Genomic DNA, 26,406 nt, shown 5'->3' on the forward strand with positions numbered 1-26,406 from the left:
TCACCAGCTAGAAGCTCCCCATGGCCTTGCTGTCCTGAATTTTGTACTAGGGCTTTGTTACAGAGGCACAGTTGATTAAATCATCGGCTGTGTCACTGAACTCAATCTCCAGCTTTCTTCCTCTCCCTGGAGGTCAGGTGGTAGATTTTAACCCTCTAATCATGTGGCTTTTCTGGTGACTAGCCTTCATCTTGAAGCTCTCTAGGCCCCCTCTTTCATACACACACACACACACACATGCACACGCACAAACATACGTGCAAGCGCACTGGTCATTAACATATCAAAGATACTCCTTTTACTCAGGAAATTCCAGGGGTTTAGGAACCCCTGTACCAGCCCCTCTCCCCAAGACCAGATACATTCTTTATTACATCCTAGGCCACTCCCTGGTCTTTGATTACAGGATCAAAAGGAACATACCTAACTGAGCGTAACAGATACAGCGACATTTGGAGGAGTCAATGTGGGGTAAGGATAGGAAGCCGTTGAGCTCAATTTCCCAATACACCTGATTGTCAGTATCGGCATTTTCTTTCCAATTATGCCAGTATTATAGCACAGCACGTTATGGTAGCTGTAACCTGAGAAATAAGAGTCAAAGATACTGACACATTGCCTGGGGTCCCATCCAGTCTCTGATAACCAACCCAGTCCATCATCATACCTTATGACCGTCTTGTCCGATTCAAAAGCAGGAGTGGTCTCAGCAATGTATAACTTCACTCTTTCAGGCATTTGGTACAATTGAGCTAAGGGACAATATCATTTCTTGCTCCGAGCTTCCTTCCAAGCATTAATATTGGAACTCTCTCATTGTATAACTCAATTATTTGTTCATTTACCGTTCACTGCTATTTCTCCTCTCTGTTTGTTCCCAAACCCTTTCACCTGGAAGGGCCATTAGGTTCGGCCACTGGGTTGGTCTAGGTGACAGGCAGCAGTGTGAGTCCAGCAAGTGCCTCCCTCTCAGTCCACTCCCATTCTATAGGATGGGGTCACATAGGTACAGGGTTAGTGGGCTCTTCTACCAACAGGCAATATAACTGTATTCACTGTTGGCCCCAATATTAGCAGATGGAGTGAAAGCACCACCCATCCCACCAGGCCCTAAGGAATTCTGATACAAAGATTTTAAAACCGTTTGTTTTTCAAGAATCATCCCTGCTTCCAGCAATGTATTTGCAGCCATGGTCCAGGGACCACTGCATCAAGTAGAAAAAGGAAAATAAAGGTGATATGGGAAAGAAAGAAAAAAATATAGTCACACCAGCATCCTCACCTCCCCCAAGTCCCCACATTCAGAACAGCAGAGGAATTTATGGAGTGAGAACACTCCCTGAGCCCCGCTCATGTTAAGGGTGAGCACACACTTGTGGAGGCAGGTAAGCCAGCCCTTCCTACCTAGATCGCCGCCCTCCATTTTAGACAGCCCAGGTTTTGATTCCCTTTCTAATTCTTTACCAAACTGTTACTCTGAGGAAGAGATCTCTCTGCCCATGTTGGACATGATGGCCTATATTTATAAATAGTGTTCCTTGGTCTGAAGAAATGGGATGCAAATCGGTGGTCCAAATCAGTGCAGTATCTTCTGGCCCGGTTCTTTTGCAGTACTCTGAGCTCTGCATCTACCACTCGGTAGGCAAAGCCCAGTCCAGAGTCAGTGTCTGTTCCTGTGAGGCCCACTACTAACTTCCTGGGCTGCCGGCATCAGCCTGACTTGCCAGCTTTATGCAAGGATCTCCCCTCAGGGACTCTACCCAGAGACATCAGCAGTCTCTGTGTCTCTTGTTGGCCGGCAGAACAATTCTTGTTGGTGTTTTGTGTCTCAGAGGATACAAGAGAAATAAGTCCAGATTCAGCCCATTTCTGGAGTGCTTCAGCCCCGCAGTGTGCACTTGTTTCACAGACCCAGATGGCTGCCTTCAGTGAGCACACTAGGGTATCTGCTTGTCGATTCTAATTGCCTTCTGATGCAGGAAGGGGCTTCTTCTGGAGGCCTACTTGAATGCACCCCTCAAATTCCCAGAGTGATTTCCATAGGGCCATGCATCATAAGGGCATCTTCCATTGCCCTCTGCCTGACCACATGGCCAGATCATTGGCCACTGCCTATGAGTAGGTAAAAGTCCAGAGGGGTAAGCAGCCTGCAGTGTAGCTCACCAAGCTGACTTGTTTTCACCTTTTTCCATCAGAGTGGTGACCTTCCAAACAGAATGTTGCCTGTTCATGTTGAAACTGCCATCCATAAACCAAACAGCTATTTATCGGTCAGTTGAGAGCTGTTTTTTGGGCACCGTCCAAGTGATGCTAGAATCCAGCAGCTCCTCACCTGATTCCAAAGTCAGTCCTGGGGGAAAAGAGTCTGCCTACTGATGAATACACTGCATTCCCCCAGTAGCATATTCCTGTGCAAACCATGTCTATTTTACTGCAGAATTCTAGGCACTGCCTTCCTCATTAGAGCATTTGTCTGACATCACCAGACACCATGGGTATTTTAGGTTTCAAGGTTATTACTTTTTAATTTTTTAATTGAAGTATAGTTGATTTACAATGTTGTATTAGTTTCTGGTGTACAACATCATGATTCATAATATATATATATATATATACATACATACTTTTTCATGTTCTCCTTCATTATAGGTTATTACAAGATTCAACATTATTTTATCTTTCAGTCACAGGGGCATTTCCAGTTAACATCTCGTAGCAAGCTAGTAATTGCCCCTCAAATGGAAATTCTCTAGTCCAAAATTCCATTAGTCATCCTTGGAGGTGCTTACAGGCTTTTGCCGTAAGCTATAGTCTACACTCCACACACAGAGGATTTGTCCATACAAGCACCCCACCTTCTATTCTGCAATGTGTGGGCTTGGGCAGTCTTACTCATTCCCTCTTAATCATGTCTGGTGAATGTGACTTGAAGGAAGGATTATGTGCCTTCTGTTTCACAATTCTAGGTAGGGGAAATATTCCCCAGCCGGAGACAATATCCATCCATACATTCAGGTAAAAAAGTCATAACCACTTCACATAAACTTTGTTCAAATATACCAGTTTTTGTCCATCCCCTTAATCCCATCCACTACTGAGTTTCTATATCTTCTCAATCTATCTGTGTCTCCCATTAGAGCTTTACCAACAGATTTTGGTACCACAATGCGTAGGGCTACCAGGTCAGAGTGTCCCGGAAACTTCCCCACCTTCTAACCATTTTACTCACTGTTGTGCATTAAGCTTTTGGTCCCCAGTGGAGGGTTGAGCCAAGGGACTGAGACCCTTTTATCAATCTTTATCGTGATTAATCTCCCTATTACTTCAGGTATTTTCTGGATGAGTTCCTTATTGTAATCTTTGCCTTCCAGTTTTAAAAATTCTTCCAAATTGGGACAGATAAAGCAGAATTTGAGGGGGACCTTTAATGCTGGAGGTCCTCCCAAATTTCAAGAGTGCTGTATTAAGACTTTTGTTTCAATTCCATCAATGTCCACTTTATTCATCCCATTTCTTAACAACCATCAGAAGGTTTCCACCCCACTGGAGTGAGTCCCTTGATTCTCCCACCTGTCTCTCCCACTTTCTTGTTACTGTAATGTTTTTGGTATTTGTAAGACCCAGATGAGGAAGCTGAAGGAGCAAATCAGACAAGGCTTCTCAGACTGCTGTTCAGTTTTGCAGCAGTAAGATTACATGGGGTGCGCATGGAAAATGGGTGCCCTTAGACATTGCATTTGCCATGACGTGGGTAACAGGCATATTCAGTGGATGAAGAGCCCTGTCGTCATAAAGCCAGTTCCACAGTTTGTATATAAAGCCCATCAGCCACTCTACCTGGGGTGCTCCAATCGGCATCTGTATAGGAAGCTGAAGTCCTCCTCCTCAGTGTAAACACACTTTATAGGAACTTTTATTTAGATCACTAGGCTGGCTGTTCCCCTGGGAATAACCTGCTGTGAGTCAGAATCATGTATCGCCATCTCTGACTGTTCCATACTGAGTCACGGGTCCTGTATCCCCCCAAATGTGCTCTCTCACTCTGCAGTGTTCAAAACCAAAGATACTGCCCCTAAATTGGCCACTCTCACAATCCATGTTAGTAAGGCTTCTACAGGGAGCTGATGACAAGTATCCACAAAATGAGGACTCCTACACAGTATACCTTCCGATTTCAATGGGCTTACCCCGCCTCCCCACCCCAAAGGTGACCAAAGGTCTTGCAGGTGCTTTCTATTGTCCCAGCATAATTGTCCCCTTTGGGGGCAGGTCTGAGGCTAGCGGCAGCCCTGAGCTCAGTTCTGGATGAAGATCCAGCCCAGCAGTCTCTTCGACTCATTTTAGCAGGTACAGATCACAATAGCCAAGGGATTATATGTTTAGTATATTTCCTAATATTTTGCCCTTCCTTAGGTATCCACATGCCTGCAGTAAATGCTGGAATGTACTCTCATAGAGATTAAGTAATATTTATAATGTGCTAGGGGATTAAATTAGAATTTTTATATACTCATAATAGTAGAATCTACTGCCAATTTTCCAGTGTTCTCTCTCCCTTGCCTTTCAATATCTACCATTAGCATAGTATTAATTTCTCTTCATTTTCTGGGTTGTTAAGGTAGATGAAAATATGCACAACAAAATGGAATTTTTCCTCCACCTGCTGCCTGTTCTAAATAGCTATCTGTGTCACAAGTGTAATCCAAAAATGATTACATTAATGGATTCCAGACTATAATGAATTTGTCCTTGACTTAAAAGAAAATACTAGCTAGTATTTACAATAAAACTAAAGCTTTTATCTTCTAAGTCTAGTAACATTATTTAGTCAAAATTGTTAGAGAAACAGAATTTTAAAATTATAATTTAAAGTTAACAAAATTCCTTTTTTGTGGCACTTGCCTCCCCAGAATAAAATCTTTTTTTTCCTCATTCTTGATGACTACCTACATTTCAAATGGCAAAATTCACTTATCAATCACATCACTCTTGAGCACCTCCTGTGGCCCAGGGACTGTTCTAGGTGACAGAGGCATTGTAGTGAGCAAAATGGAGAAATATTCCTGCCCTCTCATGAAACTGACATTTTAATGGGAAGGAGACAGACCATAAACAAATAAGCAAAAAAAAAAAAATCATATTTAAGATACAAATGAGAAGCGACAAAGCACAAAGGAAGATGATGGGTGGATGTGAATTTAAATAGTGTGTATGAAAATGGTGTCCCTGAGAAAGTGCAATTTGAGCAAACACTCCAAGGAAGTGATGCTCAATTTCGATTTCCCCTAAATAACATACAGGAAAATCACCAAATAAAATTCCTATTAAAAGAGCTATGTGACCCCTCTTTAACCCAGTTTAAAATCTGCTAATCGACAAAAGTAATTCTGCTTGTTTTGACATTAATATTCATCATCGTACAGAACATGGCTTACCTGTGAATGGAATTTATTTACATAATCATAATAATGTAAACACTGAATATTTATCTAACTGAATTGTAACTATTCAGGTCCACAATCCCGTATCTGAAACCCTTGGGCCAAATGTTTCTGAATTCAAATTTGTTTAAGAAATACAGTGGATGTGCAAAAAAAATGTTGGTAATATACAGCTCATAGATCATTTATTACAGAACAACCCCAGAAGGGTCTCAGTTGTCACTCCCTAATCAAACATATTACCATTTCTGCAGTGCAACACATGAACATTTACATTAAGCATTGTGAATAAAGATTAGAAGTAGCTTCTTATCAGGTTTTGCTGCCAAATGAGTTCAGGTTGCATCAATTATGAAAAAATTTTTGGATTTAGAATTGTGGAATGAGGTTGTAGATTTGTTTTGAAGGACTTAGGGTACATATGTTGGGTGGGGATGAATGGAAGGGTGAAAAAGAACTACATCTTCATTTTTCATAGCAGAAAGGCAATAGGTAATGCCAGCCCCCCCCCAAAATCAGGAAATAATAAACATTTTATTTAGTGATGTGGCAGTAAATACTTAAAAAGACAGATAAAGGAGCTGAAAATGGTTGCTTTGGGGGAGAGGGAGATTGAGAAGGAGTCCATTCTCACTGTTTTTCACAAGCCTCATAGAACTATGCGCTTACTTAAATATGTGCATGTATCGTCCCGATAAAAACAAAATGGCTCTTAAATAGTGAGGGAGTGGGAGTGCAAGCCACATATCTAACAAAGGACTTGCACTCGAATATAAAAAGAATTGTCCAATATGAACAGTAAAAAACAAACAACCCAATTAGAAAATGGGCAAGAGACATGAACAGTTTATCAAAGAGCATACGCAGATGGCAAATTATGCATATGAAATGATGCTCAACATCTGAGCCATTAAAGAAATGTGAATTACAGCTACAACAATTAGAATGGCTAAAATAAAAACTGGTGATAACACCAAATGCTGGCAAGGATGCAGAGAAACTGGATCACTCTTATGTTGCCCATTGGAATATAAAATGGGACAGCTACTAACAAAAGAAGTACAGCAGTTTCTCGCAAAATTAACATGCATGTACCATACGACCTGGCAATTGCACCTTGGGCATTTATCCTGGAGAAGTGAAAACTTACATTCATGCGAAAAGCTGCACACAAATGTTCAGTAGCTCGATTTGTAATAGCCAAGAACTGAAAACAACCCAAAATGTGCTTCAGTGGGTGAACGGTTTAGCAAACTGTGGTACATCCATATCATGGTAAACTACTCAGTTGTTAAAAGAAAACCATTGCTCTACACAACTTGGATAGATCTCTGCGAGTTATGCTGAGTGGAAAAAAAACCTCAAAAGATTACTCACTGAATGATTCCATTTAAATAACATTCTTGAAATAATAAAATTCAGAGATGGAGAACAGATTAGTGAATCCCAGGGGTTAAGGATTCATGAGAAGGAGAGGGTGGGTGTGGCTGTAAGGCTTTAAGGGGTCAGCAGAAAGCTCTGTGGTGATGGAACAGCATCTTGATTGTGGCGGTGGTTACATGAAGCCCCACACGTGTGATAAATTGCATAGAAACAAAAACCATAGGTACAAACCAGTACTACATATATATATTTACTGTGAATATATCTATGTGTAGTAAGAATACACAGAGAATATTCTGGAAGGATATTGGAGGAGTGAGCAGGGGCTGAGTGAACAGAGGTGTGAGAGACTTTGGGAGTTTGCTGTAATGTCCTTTTTTAAAAAGGAAGATGCATTTGCTTTTACCTGAGTAATTGAAAATTTAAGCAACAAAAGTAAATTTAAGCAAAAAAAGACTGGAAGATTCTACACATTTGTTGGAGTATCTCAGAGTTCGGTACATTTGTTGGAGTATCTCAGTGTAATGGCATAAAAGATGGATTTTTAAACTGAATTTTTTTTCCCATGTGTCTGTGTTTATATTGTAATATGATTTTAGTACTAACTAGTTCTTTTCACTTAATGACATTATGTCATAAACATATTTCCATATTAATAGATGTTTTATTACATCATTTTAAAGTTTGCAGAATATCCCTTTGTATGAATGAAGCAGTGTTTATTTAATCAGTGTCCCACGATTGGATAATTAGGTAATCTTTAGTACTTCAACAGGTATCTCTGTAATCCTACCTTTGCACAGGACCTTGATTATTTTCATGGGCTAGATTCCCAGTGGAAGAACTGCTACATCAAAGTTATGTGCATTTTAGGGCTTTTGTGTGTGTGTGTGTGTGTGTGTGTGTGTGTGTGTGTGTATACTTCTCAAAGGTCTGCTTCGGACACATTCTGGAATTCAGGGATTCCTCAAAACTCAATGCAGAAAAATTTTTTTCACGGCCTCAAAGTCAAACTTGACCCTTCCCCTCTTTCAAATCTACTCACAATAGGAGCACCAACCACCTTACACACAGTCCTGACTGGGAGCCAGGCTCTAAGAGCTTTACCCTCTGATGTACTACTGTTAACTTCCTTTTCAGAAGTAGAAATTGAGGCACAGAGAAGTTAAGCAATTCAACTGGAATCACAGACTTAGTAAGCATTGGATCTGGGGCCAGAAGCCTCGAAAACCTGGTCCTAGACTTGACACCACCCACTGCTTCTTGCGAAGTGCTTATTTTTTTCGATTGAAATATAATTGACATATAACATTGTATTAGTTTTAGGTGTACAATGTAATGATTTGATATAGGTATATATAGTGAAATGATCGCCACAATAAGTCGAGGTTACAACCATCATCACAGATAGCAACTTTCAAATACATAGCCCAGTATTATTAACTATAGTCTCCATGCTGTACCTTAGATCCCCAGGACTTATGTAATTTATAACTGGAAGTTTGTATCCTTTGACCACCTTCACTCATTCCACCACCACCAGCCCCCATCCCCAGCCTCTGGCAACTACCAATCTGTTCTCTGTATTGGAGTTTGACGTCTTTAGATTCCACATATAAGTGAGACATGTATGTCTGACCTATTTCACTTAGCATAATGCCCTCAAGGTCCATCCATGTAATCACAAATAGGAAGATTTCCTTCTTTTTATGGCTGAATAACATTCCACTGTACCTATATACCACAATTGTTTTATCCATTCATCTGTTGATGGACACTTAGGTTGTTTCCACGTCTTGGCTGTTGTAAATAATGCTGCAGTGAACATGGTGGGAGGGGCAGATATCATTTTGAGAGAGTGATTTTATTTCCTTTGGAAAAAGGCATCAGGAGTTAAGAGTCCCTGTACTACATTATTTAGACCTCTTGAAAAATTATTGTGAGCTACAATGTTATGCCATTGGCCTATACTGAAGATCTCCTTTTGAAAAGCCCTACGGAACGTATTTAGTAAAGATGGTTGAATATGTTATTCTTGACATTATAGCATCTTCCTTATGAAAACTCACAGGAGAAGCTTCTCCTAGATCTCAGTACAAGGAAGATTTGTGACTCTCTCAAGCGGCTGCTCTGATTTTGACTTACAAACACTAAATCCTTTAACTCATCTGCTTTTTGTTTGTATTTCCTACTACAAAGCTCAGAAGCAAGGTATGGCCTTATTTTTCCAACTTTGTTTTTCCCCTTCGCCTTGGTTTCTTCGTTTACTTTTTTGGGGTCCTGTTTGGTGTGACCTTCTTATAAATTACCTCAAATCTCTTTTGGTGTAAATTACAGAAGGCTGGCTGGCTGGCTGGGATAATTGATGTATTTGTAGGTTTTGTTTTTTTTTAACCTTTAAGTTCTATCTTCTGGAGTCCTGTAAAACAAGATTAATTCCATTTCTACAAGTTGGCCTTCAATATTTAATGACAGTTATTTTCCCTTGGCTATCTCTTCTTCAGACTAAAAGTTAGAAAATAAAAGCCTTTATATCAGACTCAGTTCCATCATACCTGGGGTGGGTTTCAGTGTCCACTGGGCCAGTGCCTTTGCCCACATTGCTAGACTTGCCTCCTCTACCTGCCTCACCTTTTATTCCCCCAGCAACCTGGGCCCTCCTCTACTGCTGCAACCCTGATGTCCACTCTCCAGGACCCACTTCCAAGGCCACTGCTTCAACCTGTCCTCACCCACTGCTTCTCCATCTATGAAGTCTTGAGGTCCAGGATCCCAATCTCCTCCTACTCCAATGGCCCATCTCCCTAGCACTTCTTACCTTTCTCCCACTACACCTGCTCCTTGACATCAAGATATCCACACTCTCAGCCCTTCCCATTTTATTTTGTCTGCCATTCTTCATCCTCCTTTGCTGCCCAAATCCCATTTCTGTTTTCCTACTCAAACTTTCACCCACAGTGTGTCATCTCACCAAAACCAGACATTAAGACCAGCTGACAGTTTGGGGATTTTTAAGTAAAGGTCATTTCTGTTTTTCATCAAAAATATTTCTATTCTTAATTCAAATCATTAATGTTCATGATTAACTGGAAAAGTTTTTGGATTTCTACAAGTTTATCTGAATTTCTTACCAAGAACCCAGCATCAACCAATGTATGTGTGCTGGCACTTGAAATACATGTTTATGTCCCAGGCACAGTGTGAAGTGTTTCTGTACATTACCTTACGATGCAGTACAGCCATCTCTTCCCACTTGACAGATGAGAAAACAGGCTTAGAGAAGTTCAGTAACTCGCTGTGGTCACATAACTAGTAAATCTAGAGCCCAGAGAGTCACCCAGGCAGTCCAACTCTAAACCACCATGTTATTCTATATCTATTGTGAGGTCTTAACAATCACATTCCACCACAAGCGTATAAACAGAATCTTCATGTAGGAAGCTATTTTTGTCCTTGCTTTGATATTAGCAGGCACTGGTGTTCAGTTGTAACATAAGGCCTCTATGATTCTCATTTGATGCTGAGCATGCAAAAATCTCTTTTTTTTAAATACTGGAAAAGATTTACCAGCTGTTTTAAAGCAATGTTTTCCCATTTTTAAAGTTAATAAAGCCAGACCAAAGAGGAGGCACACTTGGCGCTGAAGGAACCAGCTGAATGAAATGGGAAAAAATGGCATCTGAGTTGGTTTTGTTGACCATTTCAGATTTTATCCATGAACCATTTCTGCATTCCCACAAATAACTGTTGAGTCACTAAGATTTCCCGCCCAGTTTCTCTTGTATTTTTAAAAAATTTATTTATTTATTTATTTTAATTTTTAGGGGGAGGTAATCAGGTTTACTTATTTATTTATTTTTAGAGGAGGTACTGGGGATTGAACCCAGGAACTTGTGTATGCTAAACATGTGCTCTACCACGCAAGCTATATCCTCCCCTTCTCTTGTATTTTTAATAATACTTCCTTTCAACAGCAAATAACAAAACAATAGCTACCTTATTCGCTTGTGATTAAAAAAGTGATGCTATATGATGCCATGAGGCTACATGATGCCATGAGGCTACAGCTACAGCTCTAACTATGCGATATTCTGTGGAGTTAAGTTAATAGCATGCTGAGAAGTTTAACGGTTGAGAGTCCCAGCTCTGGAGTCAGACGGGCTGGATCTGCCCCCTGGATCATCCACGTATCAATCACGTGACTTGGGACACACCACTTGACCTCTCTGGGCTACACTTTCCTCTTCTGTAAAATGGGACTAATAATCCTTAGCTCCTCCTGTTATGAATTTTAAATGTGATAATACATGTAAAATGCCTAGCACAGTGCTTGGCGTAAGCATTCAGTGAATTACAGTTATTACTGTGATAATCATCAGATAGCAAATGAAAAGTGTCACCCTCCCCCCTAGGCAACTGCTGAGATTCTATCAAAAGTGGTGCACATGCTTCTATTTTATTCTTTGCAAAACAGGCTAAAATGTAAATTGTTACCAAACTTTAAATCAGAGCATGCTAGAAATAATGATATTTAACTTATCAAAGTGAACTACCAGAATGCAAACATAGTACTATAAACTTCAGGACTTAACTTAAGAAATGATTAATTATAGCCAGATTACAGATGTTTATTAAAATAAAATTAAGCATCCACAAAAAGCTTAGGCACACTCCAGAGTAGGATCCAGAACCTATGGAAACTCTAACAGTCCTCAGGAAACACTGGAAACCCCGGAAGAAAAGGCAGAGCCTGTGGAAGATTTGGCAGGTGTCAGAGAGCTCCTGCAAACACCAAAAGAAATAGGAAAAAATAAATGGAGATAATGTCAACTGAAAACTTAGGAGCACACCAAAGCACAAACCAGACCCAGCAAACACCCTAAGAATCCTCACGGGAGTGCTGAGGACACCCAAATGTAACCAGAACTAATGAAAATCCTGGCTGCTCTCACAGAGATTCTGTAAACACCAGAAGAACCAGAGGAAACAACACATGATGATAATGTTCACAGAAAGCTTAGGAACATTTGAAAGCAGAATCCAGAACCAGCAGAAAATCTAATAGGCATCGGGAGGCTGCTGAGAACACCTAAAGTAAAACCAGAACCCTGGAAGACCTGGCAGATACCCGAGAGTTCCTGCAAACACCAAAAGGACCGGAGGAATAAATAAATGGTGATGATATTCACAAAACGCATAGGAACACTCCGAGCGCAAAGGAGAACCAGAAGAAAATCTAAGAATACTCAGGAGACTGCTGGGAACAGCAGAGGGAAACGCAGACTCCATGGAAGAATATCTGACAGGCATCAAAGAGCTTACACAAACACCAAAGGGGCAAAACAAGCAGAGAGTGGAAGCAACAAGGACTCCCTGTCCCCCCAGTGGAAATGTAGAAAAGGTGAAAGCCTCATAGGTTTAAAAGAAAGATAGTTTAGGATGCGTAAAGATCGGGCAGGACCAGTGGGAGACCCAACAGGAACCAAGGGCCCTGTGAAAACTCCACAGCAAATTGTGGACCAGAACACAAGACAGTAAGAAACTCAGGACAGTTCCCAGGGAGAAATGTGCATCAGCTGAACTCCTGACAACAATCAAGAGACTTCTGAGGACTTCGGTAGAAAAGACTGAGTCCACGGAAAACCCAACAGGCACCAACAGACAGAACTAAAGAAAAGGGAAATCAAAGTAGAAGACTTGGTTTCCTACAATTTGCAGAACTGTAATACAATGCAACTCTTCTCACTGACCTCAGGACAACTGCAGAGCAGATCTGTGAATCGACAGAAAACCCTGGAGGCATGAAGAAACTTGGGAAAATGTCTAAGGTACATCCAGCAGAAGATCTGGCAGACATTACGATAGTGAAGGCAGCTCTGAATTCTAAAAACTTGTTCACAGGAAACCCTTAGTAAGGATTCAGATATATCAGAGAAATTACAAGAAAAACCTAAAACATCTCTAATAAAAGAAATACTACTCAAAAAAACCAAGTCATAGAAAAAAATGTTAGAACATATACAGAGTGTACATTTTTTTTTTATCAAAAGACAATGAAGAAGACCATACAAAACTTTTTTTAAAACATCAAGAGAAAGCCTGGAGCCAGAAGTTACCAGTACTATATTGTACATTAGGAACCAAGATGTACTATATTGAAACCATCAAGAAAAAAGAAAAATTCAGTTGAAGACTTCTTGGAATGCAGACTCTTCTGGGAGAATCCAAGCAGAAGACATGATGTTTGGAAGCTGTCAACAGTGGATTTGAAGAAATGTTTGATTCAGTGATGGACCCAGAGATCTCAGTCAAGAGAACTCCTCTTGTAAGCCTTGTGGATATGAATCCAAAATAAATGCCTCTGAAATTGAAGACATGTGGCCAAAGAGCACGCAAGCTAGAGTTAGTCAAAGAACAAGATCTAACCTAAAAAAGATTTTTAAATATCTGAACATTTGCCTACTCAAAAAGGCAATGTGCGAAGAGAGATATGTGTAAAGAAATATGAGTTTAATTTTAAAGAAAAGCTGAGTCAGGGAATAACCCTACATCCCAGACGCAGATATAGTACTGCTACAGAACTTGAGTCTCAGTTGCTTACATCAACAGAAAAGATTCAAATAAAGGTGAAAAGAATCCTGTGAAGAGCTTCCAAGAGAAATACTCAGAAGACGGAGCTATGAAGCAGAAGACAGACTGTAACACTGAGGGGAGAAGTAAAGCTGGTATAAAGCTACAGGAATCTGATAGCTTGGTTAGTTCATCAGGGGTTATGCTCATGTAGAAAGGTGACAAACAGTGAAAAATCTGCAAGAGGAAAGTTAAATCTACAAACGACGAGAAGATACTTTTAGGACCCAGGAAGATAATGAAAATTAATTTTGACCTGGTAAAATCTTTGGTCAATACAGAAGAGAAAATTCATACAAACTAAAACAAAACAGAAGCAAATCTGGAAGATGCTAATCTTTTGTTTAATGAAATAAATGTTGCCAACAAAGAGGCAGAAGATCAAACTGTTGACAGTTCCTCAGGTAAAATCTTGAATAATGCAGGGCGGATTCTTCAACATCAACTCAAAGCAGAATAAAAGAAAAGTTAGAGGTATCTGTTCAACCCAGTAGTCAGAGATGCTACATACAGAGGAAGTTGAAGAAGAGCCCATGTAGAAAATCCGTAAGAATGTGAAAAAAAAAAAAATACAGCAATCAATGGTGAATCAATTTATCTTTTAGGCCTGGAGGCTCAATACGGTCTTCTCTACAAAGACAGAAGGATGTGATCTTTAATCTAGTACAACAAATAGAATGTCTGTGAAAAAGAATGAGAAAAGATATGACCGACACAGAGGAAACCACAAAGGTGCCTGTGGAAAAGTCTAGATGCACAAAGACATAGCAGTCAATGGAGAAATAATGTGCTTCAGGTTTGGAAGCCCAAATAAGGTCAGTGCCACTATTAAGATGCAAGGGCCTAATTCTTTGCTCTTATAAACAGAGCAGAGAACACATCTTTAGGCAAAAATAGGGAGAAAAATGCTGCCGATCTGTCCAGAGAAAATCTAGGTGAGGAAGCAGTAGTCAAAGAGGTAAGTCAAGATTTATTGTGTTTGAAATCTAGAAAAATTAAAGTATTTGCTAGAGAGATGCAAAGATTTGATCTTTGCCCAGTGTGACAGAGGAAATTCTATAGAGAAGAGCGAAGAGAAATATGTTTACAGTCATTTAGTGCATATAAAAAGGAGAAACCACCTGTTTCAAAACTGGAAACCCATAGAAGCCAGGTGCAAATAGAATAAAAAGGAAACACTTTGGAAAATACTGTTTTACCAAAAATTTTGTGCAAAAAGCTAAGGCATAACCGGAGTAATACTAAATCACAGCAAAGAGTAACCTGGAGTTCTAAGAGATGTGTTTTGGAGAAAACATCTGCTAAAAATCCAAAGCAGGAAAAGAACAATACACAAAGAAAGAAAGAACTAGATGATAGCAAGACAATGAAGGAGCTTAGCTAGGAGTGGGGAAGAGTGACCATCTCTAGTGTGATGGCTAGCCTAAATATCTTCCATAGAATAACTTTTGCCATAAAATTAAAAGTGAATTCTGTAAGTAAAAGAAAATAAATAAATAAAATTAGGTTCTATATGTATTTAAGTATAATCAAAGTGTTGGTTTTATTTGACATTTGATTATTTTACAGGCAAAATTTGAAAAAAAGAATTAAGACATCCTTTCCATCCTTATGGAAGAAAGGATGTCTTAATTTCTTGCAATTAGCTGGTTGATTTATTCTTTGGTTGAGAAAATACCTTCCCTTAGCCTATCACTTATTAGCCTTTTCATCAATGGATGAAAGGTGAACCAAAAAGCAATTCTAAACCAGTGAGGTCAGATGTAAACTTGCCAAATATTCTAATATTGATTGGTTGTCTGCAGCTTATACTTTTGGAGAGATGGTTAATGCTGGATTGTTCAAAATAAAGCAACTCATCATTTTTTCTCTCAATCTGGAAACCCAAATTAATTATGATTCTTGAAATTTTTACAAAAGTCAGTGCAGAATATTGTACAAATCTGAACACTATATTCATGTTTATAGCATATCAATTTCAGCTCTGAATTGTTTCCCTTATTAATTCCACTTGAGAGAAACTATATACATAAAGTACAACATTAAGATACTTACCATATTGCCTTTTAAACAGTTGAGGCCATTTCCTTATATTCCCTTTGGCCTTTACAGCTGAATCTGGTTTTCCTTATATAATACATGCCCTTTGGCATACTTGCCAATGCCATTTTCTATGGTTGAAGCACACTCACATTTGCAAAATGTGCCAATTAATGGCCTCTTAAAACTTAAAACTATCATTATAACCCAAGAAGACATTTTCCTCTTGGTTAGGATATTGAACACCAATATAAACTGCTTTTAAGCAACTGGTAATTATACACACACGTGATTTAGAAAATCAGTTACATTTTTCTCTCATTCCAGATGGATTCTTACCATATCCAGGACCATCATTTCCCTACTCAAGAGAAGTCAATGAAAATGACAATGTTTGAAATATTTTAGTATGTGAGTTAGTTTAATAACTAAAAACCAGGAGGAAAAGTTAGTACTGGAGAACTTGGCACTCCCAGGTGGCTTTGGTTAAGATATGTATGTACGTAGCAGTCTTGCAAATAATATCAGGCACAGACTATGCACCTATATAAGTCTATATCTATGTAGATACATCTCTGTTCTACACTATGTATAGAAGAATATTAAAAATGAGTAAAATGAGCAGCACATCATGAATTACTTTCAAGTGAAAGTTTCTACATTTCTATTTTCCACTAGTTCTGTCTATGTAATAAATAACTTCCAGATAAAATCTACAAAAACTGATCACCCAGATAATGCCCTTAGAGCTTTAAAAATGTTTCTATCCAGTTCTTCTATCATTGTGAACACATGGGTTCTGTATTAACATGGTATATTAAATACGTATGTGTATTACCATGAGATATGTTCATTTATCACTAATAAAAATAGCTGTTAAGGACTTTTCCCTCACAACATTATGCCTGAACAGAACTGTGCTTGGTAAATCAATGAATTACAAGAAAAAAACCAAAGCAGAGTCACACTCATGTTTTTATTGAACTGGGTGACATCAATAAAAGCTTGTGTGATGTGCAGGGAAAAAAAGTGTAAAACTTGTAATTTTAAAATTAAGTAGAATCTCATTGCACTATTGGTGTCACATTATAGACATTCTGAATTTTATGGAGAGAAATGTTCCACAGATGGTACAAGAAAAACATCTTGATTCATTTTATAAGTGTATTTTCATAAGACTTTGTTGTAAAGTTCAAGATGCTAGTAGTAACAACATAGAAGACAGACTTTATATATTGGTACTTGGATATTTATGTTGATGTTTCAGATATGCGTGAATTTTTTTAAGTGTCTAAAATAGTGTACCCTCAAAGGATAAATCATTTAAAGGAGTATGAAAACTTCCCAGTTTGTTTGAATGGTGAGTGGTATTGACAGCCACATGTAACTAAAATTTACAGTGTTTGAGTAACATTAATATATACAGTCATTCAATATAATGTGATTTCATTAAATCCTATACCATTCTCAATAAAAGTTGATGCAGTCTCAACTCCTGATGTTTTTGCCAATTCACAGCTTTAAATTTCTTTTAAATGTCAGACACACATTTCATATTTTAATACACTACCATATAGTCACACGTCTGATACAGTTTGCACAGAGAAAGATTTTAATGCTTTTCTATGTTTTAATGCACTTCAAATGATTCTCTTTAATGACAGGGTCATTCTCTTTTAAAAGTTTAGAGTAAACCATTTTCTTCTATTGCAATTCAGACATCTTCAGATTCCTTAGAACTGTCAGACTTTTTCAATCAGCTTTAAAAATTTTAATCAAATCATTTTCTTCTAATATCATTCAGATATTTTAAGATTTCTCAGAATTGTCAGATTTTTTCAATCATAAAAATAACTTTTCTAGATCCACGTGTGAGATCCACATGTGTAATTTTTCTCAATGTAGTACCCATCCTTCCCCAAGCAGAGAAAACTTTTTTTTCCTTCTTTTCCTTTCTTGATAATCACAAACTGTAATAATTATACACAGTGTGTATATTGTACATAGACAATATGCATATGTACATTATACATAATGCATTTTAATATATTATTTCATATTACCATTTGCTTAAAGGACATTTAATAGAATGGTAGAACTGATACAATGACACTTTTTTTTCTTAAGATAGGTTGACTGAATCCTTCTGTAGTACATTACTGCACAATTATGCTTTAAACAAAAGTTACAAGTCACAACAAATTCTTACGTTTTCTATCATGTGAAATGTATTCCAAATGAAAAATGGAGGGGAAAGGCATGACATCATGCTTCATGGTATGGCTTACATGTAGCAATCATTTTTACATGAAACTATGACCTAGACTACATCCATAATGTATAGTTAATATAAAAAGTTATATATTATGCCACAGTACTAAAAATAAAGTATATTCTTCTCAAATAGTGAAAATAAGGTATCCTTCATGTTTTCAATGTCACATTTTTTCTCATTTGACCATGCCTCTTTTTCCCGCCGTAAATGAAATAATGTCCAACATTTTATTAAACAATAATGAGAGTGTAGATATTTCTGGGCCACTAAGGCCTAAAACAGGTGCTAAGATGATGATCTTGTCATTAAATGCAGAAACAGCCTCCAGATGCGCTCAATACATGATAAAAATATAAAAATAAAAGACAAATAAGTATCTTCTCAGTTATTGAAAAATCAAAAGTTCAACGGTACCTTGAGTATGATCTCAGATATGCGTAACTGCTGTATCCTGAATAGGTACAGCAACTAACCGGATCTCACGGGCATCCCTCACCAAACTGTGAGCCATCAGCCATGACTATGCTTTGCCAGAAAGACGTGCTTGAGTTCTCCGCAAGGGAGGGATTCGATCACACCTAAGTACTGCTCTCTCCCAGACTCTCCCAGTGCGCAGGAGTCTCCAGTCGCGGCTCGCCTCCTCGCCCTCCGCCCATCCTGGGAGACCGTGACCTGTCCAGGCGGGAGGGAAAGGAGTGGAACTGCGTCCCTTTCCCCTCTTTCCCAAAGGTTCCTGCCCTTTTCCCGAAGCTCATGCGTTCTCTGACTCGGGAAGCAGGCACTTATGAGTGAACACAATCAGAGGCGAGGCTGAGGCGGGGACGTCCTCCAAAGTTGCGCTCCGTGCTCGTCTGCTGTCTCCCCCGCCGCACGTGCCTAACGTTTCCTTGAACCGAATGAAACGTAGGGAAACTTACGATCCTGGGAGAAGCAGGGGTAACGTGGCCCCATCCCAGTCGCCAGGGGACAGGCGAGCTCTGAGGCAATTGGCGGCGGCCAAGGCTACCTCGGCCGTTGCGTCCCACCCGGAGCCCACGGCCCAGCTCTGTTCGCATGGTCCTCGCGCCGGCCCGGACGCTCAGATGAGCGGGAAGCGGCCCTCGCCGCCGCCGTCGGACTCCCCTGCGCCGCCACCTCTTGGGCGGCCGAGCACCGATACGGGCAACACGACCTCTCCAGGACTGAGCTGCTGCAGCCTCATGGACTCCTCGTAGGTTGGCAGGTACTTGACCTCCTCGTAGCTGGGCAGCTGCAGGAAGACCGGCGAGACTACACGCAGCTCGTGCTCCGAGGCGCAGGATGGGGCCGAGCGCCCGCCGCCTACCCGACCCCGGCCCCCGCCGCCACTGTCCAGCAGCGAATCCTGAGAGCCGGCGGCCGCCTCGTCGCGCAGTAGCGCGGGAGAGTCGTCGTCGTCGTCGTCGGGGGGCCCAGCGGCCCCCGGCTGCCCGGCGCCCCCCGGTGGCCCCGGCCGCGCCTGCCCGCGCGGGTACCTGCGTGGGCTGGGGCAGATGATGCGCTGCAGGAAGTAGCCGATGGCGAAGAGCACCAGCAGTATGAGAAGCCCGGAGAGCTTGCGGACGAACCAGCCCACGTTGTCGAGGAAGGCGTGCAGCGGCAGTTTGCAGCAGCGCACCGCGGTGGCGTTGGCCGCGTCGCAGCAGCGCTCCCGCTCGCCGCACGCCAGCTCCGCGCAGCCCCCGCCGCCCCGCGAGGGAGCCACCAGCGCCAGCGCCAGCAGCAGCAGCAGCGGCAGGAGCGGCGGCGGTGCCGGCGCCACCGACAGGCCCTCGGCCGTGACCCCGGGTCCCCACATGGCCCGCGCCGACCGTCGCTAAGGTCCGGGGCGGGAGATCCGTCTGTCCCCGTGTACGTCTGCCCCTCCTGGGGCGCTGCGCTCGGGTCCCGCGCGCCGCCTCCCGTTCCTCCGCTACCTGCGGCTGGAGCAGTCCTCACTTGGCCACGCTTGGGCGGAAGGAGGAGCCCGAGGCGCGCGGAGGCAGCGGGAGGCGGCCGCTTCCCGCCGCCCGAACAGCCTCCTGAGCTTCTGACCTTAACCCTGCGCGCCCAGCCGCCCCAGCCCGGCGCAGGGCGTCCGGAACCGCCCAAGATGGCAGAGGTAGCCTGCGCGGGGCTGCCATGAACATCTTGGCCCCGGCGGGCCGCTCTCTTCCAAGCCCCTCTTGGCACCCTTCGGGTCTGGAAGGGTTAACGTTCTGCGCTCAGCCTGCCCCCCCCCCCCCCCCCCAATCTTGATTAATTCAGCCGTCGCGCTCTTCCCCGCCAGACGGGCGGGGGCTCTTGCTCGCGTAGGTGTCTCAGTTTTAAGTGATTGGATTTCCCCGGGAATGTTATTTAAATTGACTTGCGACTGGGATTCGCTTACCATCCTTCTTGTGATCTTTCTGATTAAAAATGGATGATGGTCATTAATGGCTAGCACAGCCCCGCAGCCGCCCTAGAGCTTGCTGGGTGGGGTGGGGGAGAGATGCCGGATGGTACAGATCCAGGGGGCTGGGAATCCGGTACCCCTCAGGAGACCTCCAGAACAGAGAATTCTCCGGAGAGGCTAAGGTCATGGCACCACGGAAGTATTCACAGAGGGGCAGGGGGGTACTCTTCCACGGTAACCCGAGTTGACGAAGGAGAGGAGAAGGGGTGCATATTTCCCCAGGGCATCCGACAAGCCCCAGTGTACCCAAGGGACAGAGCAGGGATTTGGATTTGAGGTAGGAGGCCTGTCCTCCAGCGTAAATAACACATCTGTGAAATGGCAAACGAGAGTTGTAAGTGATTGGCAACGTTCCTAAGCATTGATCTGCGTCTAAAGGGTCTTTTTCAAGGTTATTCTTGTTTGCCAAGTTTGCCTTCAAGGGAGCCTATGCTCTCATTTAGCACATGGGGTAGAGCAGGCAGCACTCCCTGGGGAAGCCCCTTAGCGCACGCTGGGAGGGATGGCAGTTACCGCGGTCCCTGACACAGACATGTCTGCTGGGCGGTGGCCTTCAGCGGCTCATTAGAGCGACACCATGAAGGAGCCAGGAGCTTGTGCTTTTATTCAGGCAGACTGGAACAATCATCTTTTAATCCCCTCACCCCTTAAACACTAGGTCCCCTGTAGAGAATCCAGACGGGGAAATTCCATAGTCATTGAGAGAAAAAAGTAAAAGCAAGGGGAAAACAGAACACAAAACTCAACTGTAGATCAGGTAAAAGCAAAGATTTCTCTCGGAGTAAGTCACACTGTATCTCCCTAATAGCCTTATGGAACAAGGCTGGAGTGTGGGTTTGATTTAGACTGGTCAGTGTTCCTCCTAAATGAAAACATTTTAAAATTTCTACTGCTGGGAACACCTTACTTTGCCTTGCACTCCAAAACAATCCTTTCTCCTCCTGGAGAAGCTCCTAAGTGTCACTAACACCAAGTACTTCATGTGAAGCTTGGCTGAGCACACGTCCTTCTTTCTAAGCTCTCCTAAAGCCGAAATATTTCTCTGTACCGCCATCTGTTTCTCTGCTGGGAGGCCTAAAACCTATTCAGTAAAGACTAATTGACAAGGGGTTTCAAATTGTAGAAAGAGGGTGGAAATGATTCTTTTTAGGACAATGAAAATCATTATCCTTTCATTCACCCATTCTTTGGCCAAATTTACACCGCACGTTTTTCTATATTCTAGGAACTCTGCTAGGTGCTCGCCATTATATAGAAATAGATGATTCCTCCCCAGGGTGGAATAAACCCAGGTCTGCAGGCCTAGCTGCTTCTAAATGGAGTAAAGGAGACATTCCACAGAGGGAAACAAATGACAGTTTCCTCTCTGATGGTGACTTGTTCTCATTTTCCTAGAGGAAAAATAGTTAATGAGTTTACAGCAATCTCAAGGATGAAGGCAGTTCATAGCTTGAGATGGGCGTTAGAGTACGAAGTCGATAAAAATGTGAAGACCTCTTTGGGTTCTTATCTGATCTGCTAGGATTTCTGCTGGCCATGGGAGCAATGGCAAAAGTAAAGGGGAAGTTGTCTGGTTGATGATGCATAAGAGAAACTGTCCTGCTTATTGTTATTTTGAAATTAGTTAACAAACAGCATTTAATCTGTTTAATTTCTGTCTGCCTTCAAGGGAATTAGAATTTGTTTGCAGGATATCAGGACACAGTAGAAAAACAATATAGATCTTACATAAAATAAAACATTGGCAGAGTTACATAAAAAACAAAGAAAAGGATGGGGTCTGCAAAATGCATATGGAATGGATTTTATTTGATTTTTTTCTTTCCAAATTGATAGTCCCAAAGCATCATCCATTAAAGACCCTCTACAGAAACTGGCGCCTCTTTGTTTCTCCTCTGATCTCTCAGTCTCACTTAATTCATTTTTATTTGCAGTGTAATTTATTGTGTACAACCTTTTGAAGGAAAGAAAAGAAACCCTATAGCTTTAAAAGCCCCAGAAAAGACATGATCTTCATTACTCAGCACCCTTATTCTTTGTATTTGTTTAACACACAAATAAATGGGTTAGACTTAGCTCTCAGAAAGTCATAAATTCAAGCCACTTAGGGAGGAAGATGGAATTTAATTATATGTTCCATAGAATAATTGAAAGATAAAGGAAGATCACAATGTAAAAATTAAAAAGAAACCTTATTTTGTTGAAAATCAGCACCAAATTGTGTGTAAGTCAGTGTGTGCAAGAGAAAAAAAAAAAAACAGATGGAAGAGGGACAAGGACTGACTTTCATCCAAAAAGCATGGTCTCTAGGAGTACAGCTTGATTAAAAAAAAAAATTAAGAACATTAACTGCTTTATCTTGCTGAAGTGCTTGGATAATATTTTTTGAAAATTTTACCTTCCTCGTTTATTTACATTCATTTGAATGAATGCCAAATTAGCCATACTTTTCAACTTTTTAGAACAGAAGAAAGTAAGCAGAACACCACAAAACTGGTTGCTGTTTCACCTGTGCTTCTGGGAGCTGTCCTGATGGCTTGAGAAAGACTGGGCGGCCCCAACGTTCAACTTTCTGTTCTGTCACATGATACCCGGTCCAGAAGGGAACGCCTCCCTGATGTCTGCTGACTGTGAGTTCTTACCTTTAAACCTGGGAAGCAATAGTTCTGCCCTTTTCACGTCCCTTCTTCAAAACGTCTAAAAGTGGGCGGTTGGGACCTTGCAAACCATCCAGTCTCTAAGAACCCCCTTTTCGGGGTGTACCGCATTTTTCCTTACTACTAACTCGCTATTAAAGTTGATTTATTAAACTCCTCATTTTATGGTTTTCGTCCATTTGCAGTATGTCCTCCCTGAGCAACAGTAAATTAAGTGTTTGATGGTAAATAGCACACATTTGCATAAATATGCCTACCTAGAAATGATTTGTGATCTGAAATAATCTACTTTGAAGTTCTTTGCAAATTGTATTTCTTTCGCCACTCATTTAATAAATATTTAATGAGGGCCCACTCTGAACTAGGCATTCTGCTCTGATCCGAAAATGCTGTGAAATCAAAACGTTCCCTGTCCTCAGGGAGCTTGCTGGGAGAGGGGAGAGAGAACCACAGATGCTAATCAGTCAGATTAATCAATCACTAAACTCCAGACAAAGATCAATGATTATAAAGGAGAAGTTCCCCGAGTTTTTACACTGGATGTTATCTGGACTTTGGTGGGGTGGGGGTGTCAGCCAGAAAGGCCTCCATAAGAAACAGCTTCTTAGGAAAGGACAAGGCCTTGACACAACATTGTAAAATGATTATAAATCAATAAAAAATGTTAAATAAATAAATAAAATAAAATACTGTTAGAATAAAAAAAAAAAAACCCTAGCCCTAACCCTGAACCTAAGTCTTATGGTGAACCTAGACCTAACCCTAAACCGAGCCCTAACACTGTACCTACCCATGACACTGAACCTAGACTTAAACCTGCACCTAGCCCTAACCCTGAACCTAGCCATAACCCTGAACTTGGCCCTAAACCTGAACCTAGCCATAACGCTTCACCCAGCCCTAAACATTCAACTAGCCATAACCCTGAACCTAGACATAAGCTTGGACCTATCTCTAACCCTAAATATAGCTCTAAACCTGAACCTAGTCCTAACCCTGCACCTAGCCCTAACCCTCAAAAAAAAAAAAAAAAAAAAAAAAGAAAGAAAGAAAGGCCAAGGCCAAGAGAAAGGATGTGTTCTGGGCAGAGAAAACTTCATGGGGACCAGTTCCCGGGGCGGGAAGACCCTTCATGTGTCATCTCTCATGCTTGGGGCAAAGCCTGGATCATTTCTGTCTTCACAGTTGGGAACCTCTTGTTCATAAGCTTTAAGTAGAGTCGAGCTATGCCTCACTGTTATTCAGTTTTAAACCAAATCTGGTTCCCTGCAGGGTCTCTAACAGGTTGTGTGAATAGAGTTACCTCCATAGACCTGCTCAGTCTTTGCTTGGAGACCAGGAGAGTTCCAGCACTGTTTCCTGTCCTCTCCACCTCCACTCGCCTGACTTAGAGCGGAGTCTGCATTTCCTTTCAACTCTGAGTTGGCAGCTGGCCGACAAAAGGCTTCTTCAAGCCAGATGCTTGAAGCAGGAGAAAAGGCAATGTGAGGTGCTTTGTGTCTTTCGTTCAAATTAGGCACAAAAGGAAATAGAAATCTTTCTCCCATGCTTGAAGCTAGAAACAAAAGGTTGGGTACGTTCAGGCCTTGAGGAAAGAATATCTACATTTCTATTTGGCCTTTTAGCTTTTCCAAGTACGTCCGCGTGCACTGTTTTGTTTTCTCCTTATTGCATTCCTGTGAGATGGGTTGAAGTTATTATTATCCCTTTTTCCAGGTGAAGAGAGGTTGACACATTGGAATCACAGGGTAAACTGGTGGTGGTGCTGAAACTGGGATCCAAGGCTTGTGATGGGAAGCGCCTCACTGCCTCACCGACTTGGGCTGGGCCAAAGGGACCCTGGGGGCAATGCTCTTGTGTTCCCTCTGACCACTTCAGATGCACTGAGAGGCCAGTTATAAGGAAAATACAGCTGGATTCTGTTCTAGGCTCCATTCTTTACATGTGAACGGAGCTCTCCAGTGCTCATCAGTTGGCTAAAGGTCCGTGCTTGGGAAAGTAAGGATAAACTGGGTTCTGAAACACAAAATGAATATATGATATTACTTATCGGTGACCTAACTTCTATATGTAAGTTTTCTTTATAACAAGTTTTCAGTTAATTTCTCATGGCAAACTCTCTTTTTTGAATTGCTGGAGATATAAAAATCAAACCATAAATATTATGAGATATTTGAGTGAGGCCAAGAAGATCTGAAATTAGAATTCCAGTTATATCAGCTGAATGAATTTCTTTCTCACTCCTACTTTTTAGATGGTCAGATTGGTGAAGTTAGAATAGATCTGTCAGTAGGCTGATGTACCAGCCAAATGCTCACATGGGCAGAAAAATCACATAGCATGAAATTACAATGAAATCACTTCATAAAGATGGAATAATTTCATAAGGTGAAACATTTTTACACTCCATTATTTTAACTTGAAACTAGTAATACACTCTTTGCCTTCCTTTCATTACAAGGGAAAATTAGTTGTTAATACCACCATCTGAATATTCTCCGTAGATTAGGGTGGAGCATGAGGTGCCTGTTCTTGTTCAGAGTCCTGCCCATGTCCTTACATTTACAGGGCAGCAGGACTGGTAGCACTGACCCTGAGCTGGCCATTACCCCCACCTGGGCAGGGCTGTGGACTGTCTACCCAGCACCCTGCTTCTAATATTAAATGGCATAGGAGAACTGTCTTCCAAGATACTTGCCTTAAAAGATTGTGAATATAGCCAAATACCCAAAATTTCCCTTGACAATTTTCATTGTAGATTTATCCAACTATGAATTTTAAAAGAGCTTTGGGAGTATAATGTTAATTTCCTTTTCATCTTTATTCTCCACTCCTTTCCTTCCTGAACCCTTTGCTTCAATAAATGACTGCCTGAGACAGCTGCCAAGCCCCCTGCTTTAGAGATGTTGTCCCTTCCCTTTTGCTGTACCCTCCCCCTAAGAATTATTTTTTCCCATCTCTATAGGTCAAAACCATATAACATGCACCTCCTCTCCAATGTCACCTCTCCAAAATTTATACCACCCACCCCGAAGTCCACCCTCCCCAGCTAGAAGTCATCTCTTTCTCTCTTCTCAGAATCCCCTTAATAGCATCTCTTATATGTGGCAATTCTCATTTTCTTCTTCTTCTTTTTTTTAATTTTCTGGGGGTAGGTAATTAGGTTTATTTATTTTAATGGAGGTACTGGGAATTGATCCATGGCCTCTTGCATGCTAAGCATGTGCTCTGCCTCTGGGCTGTACCCACCCCCACTGGCAATTTCTTGTTTTCTACCTCATATTTCAGGTGGTTGTATACATAACTTAGTCCTGGGGTTTCTAGAAATCTATTCATGGCCGTAGGCTTTGTGTCTGCTCCGCTGTGGAGCAGCAGTTTTCCATCTCTCTGTGTCCTGGCACCATTCTGACTAGTGCTTTGGGAAGCTCACCTGAGGGGTTCCTCTGCTCACACTTTACCTTCCCCCAACTGCTACATTGTTTGAATGGAACTCCTGCCTGCTTGCCTGAGCTCTAGTAGAAATCCACG

The 26,406-nt window shown here is 41.5% G+C and overlaps 2 protein-coding genes across 3 annotated transcripts in view; one reads left to right on the forward strand and one right to left on the reverse strand.

Annotated features, from left to right (window-relative positions):
• The window catches only part of IFT80 (intraflagellar transport 80), a 150,929-nt gene that overhangs the window by 101,993 nt on the left and 22,530 nt on the right, over positions 1-26,406 (forward strand). Inside the window, exon 20 of one of the 2 annotated variants that reach the window (XR_012508759.1) lies at positions 22,684-22,851. Coding sequence is in view for 1 of the 2 variants with exons in the window: in XM_074368734.1 (XP_074224835.1) it covers positions 22,684-22,698 (15 nt within the window). In the remaining variant the exon portion in view is untranslated. Of the gene's footprint in view, positions 1-22,683; positions 22,858-26,406 lie in introns of those variants that run through there. The other variant, XM_074368734.1, reaches the window with a different exon arrangement.
• On the reverse strand, positions 18,707-19,602 carry C1H3orf80 (chromosome 1 C3orf80 homolog). Its single transcript, XM_074368821.1, has one exon. The coding sequence runs from the start codon at positions 19,583-19,585 to the stop codon at positions 18,848-18,850; it is 738 nt and encodes a 245-aa protein (XP_074224922.1). The 5' UTR covers positions 19,586-19,602; the 3' UTR covers positions 18,707-18,847.

Source organism: Camelus bactrianus, chromosome 1 (assembly GCF_048773025.1).
Source record: "Camelus bactrianus isolate YW-2024 breed Bactrian camel chromosome 1, ASM4877302v1, whole genome shotgun sequence".
In the NCBI taxonomy this organism is placed as follows: Eukaryota; Metazoa; Chordata; class Mammalia; order Artiodactyla; family Camelidae; genus Camelus; species Camelus bactrianus.

What these genes read in the sequence shown, in the direction of transcription:
- C1H3orf80 (XM_074368821.1), bottom strand. Translation starts at nt 19,585, where the DNA reads ATGTGGGGACCCGGGGTCACGGCCGAGGGCCTGTCGGTGGCGCCGGCA.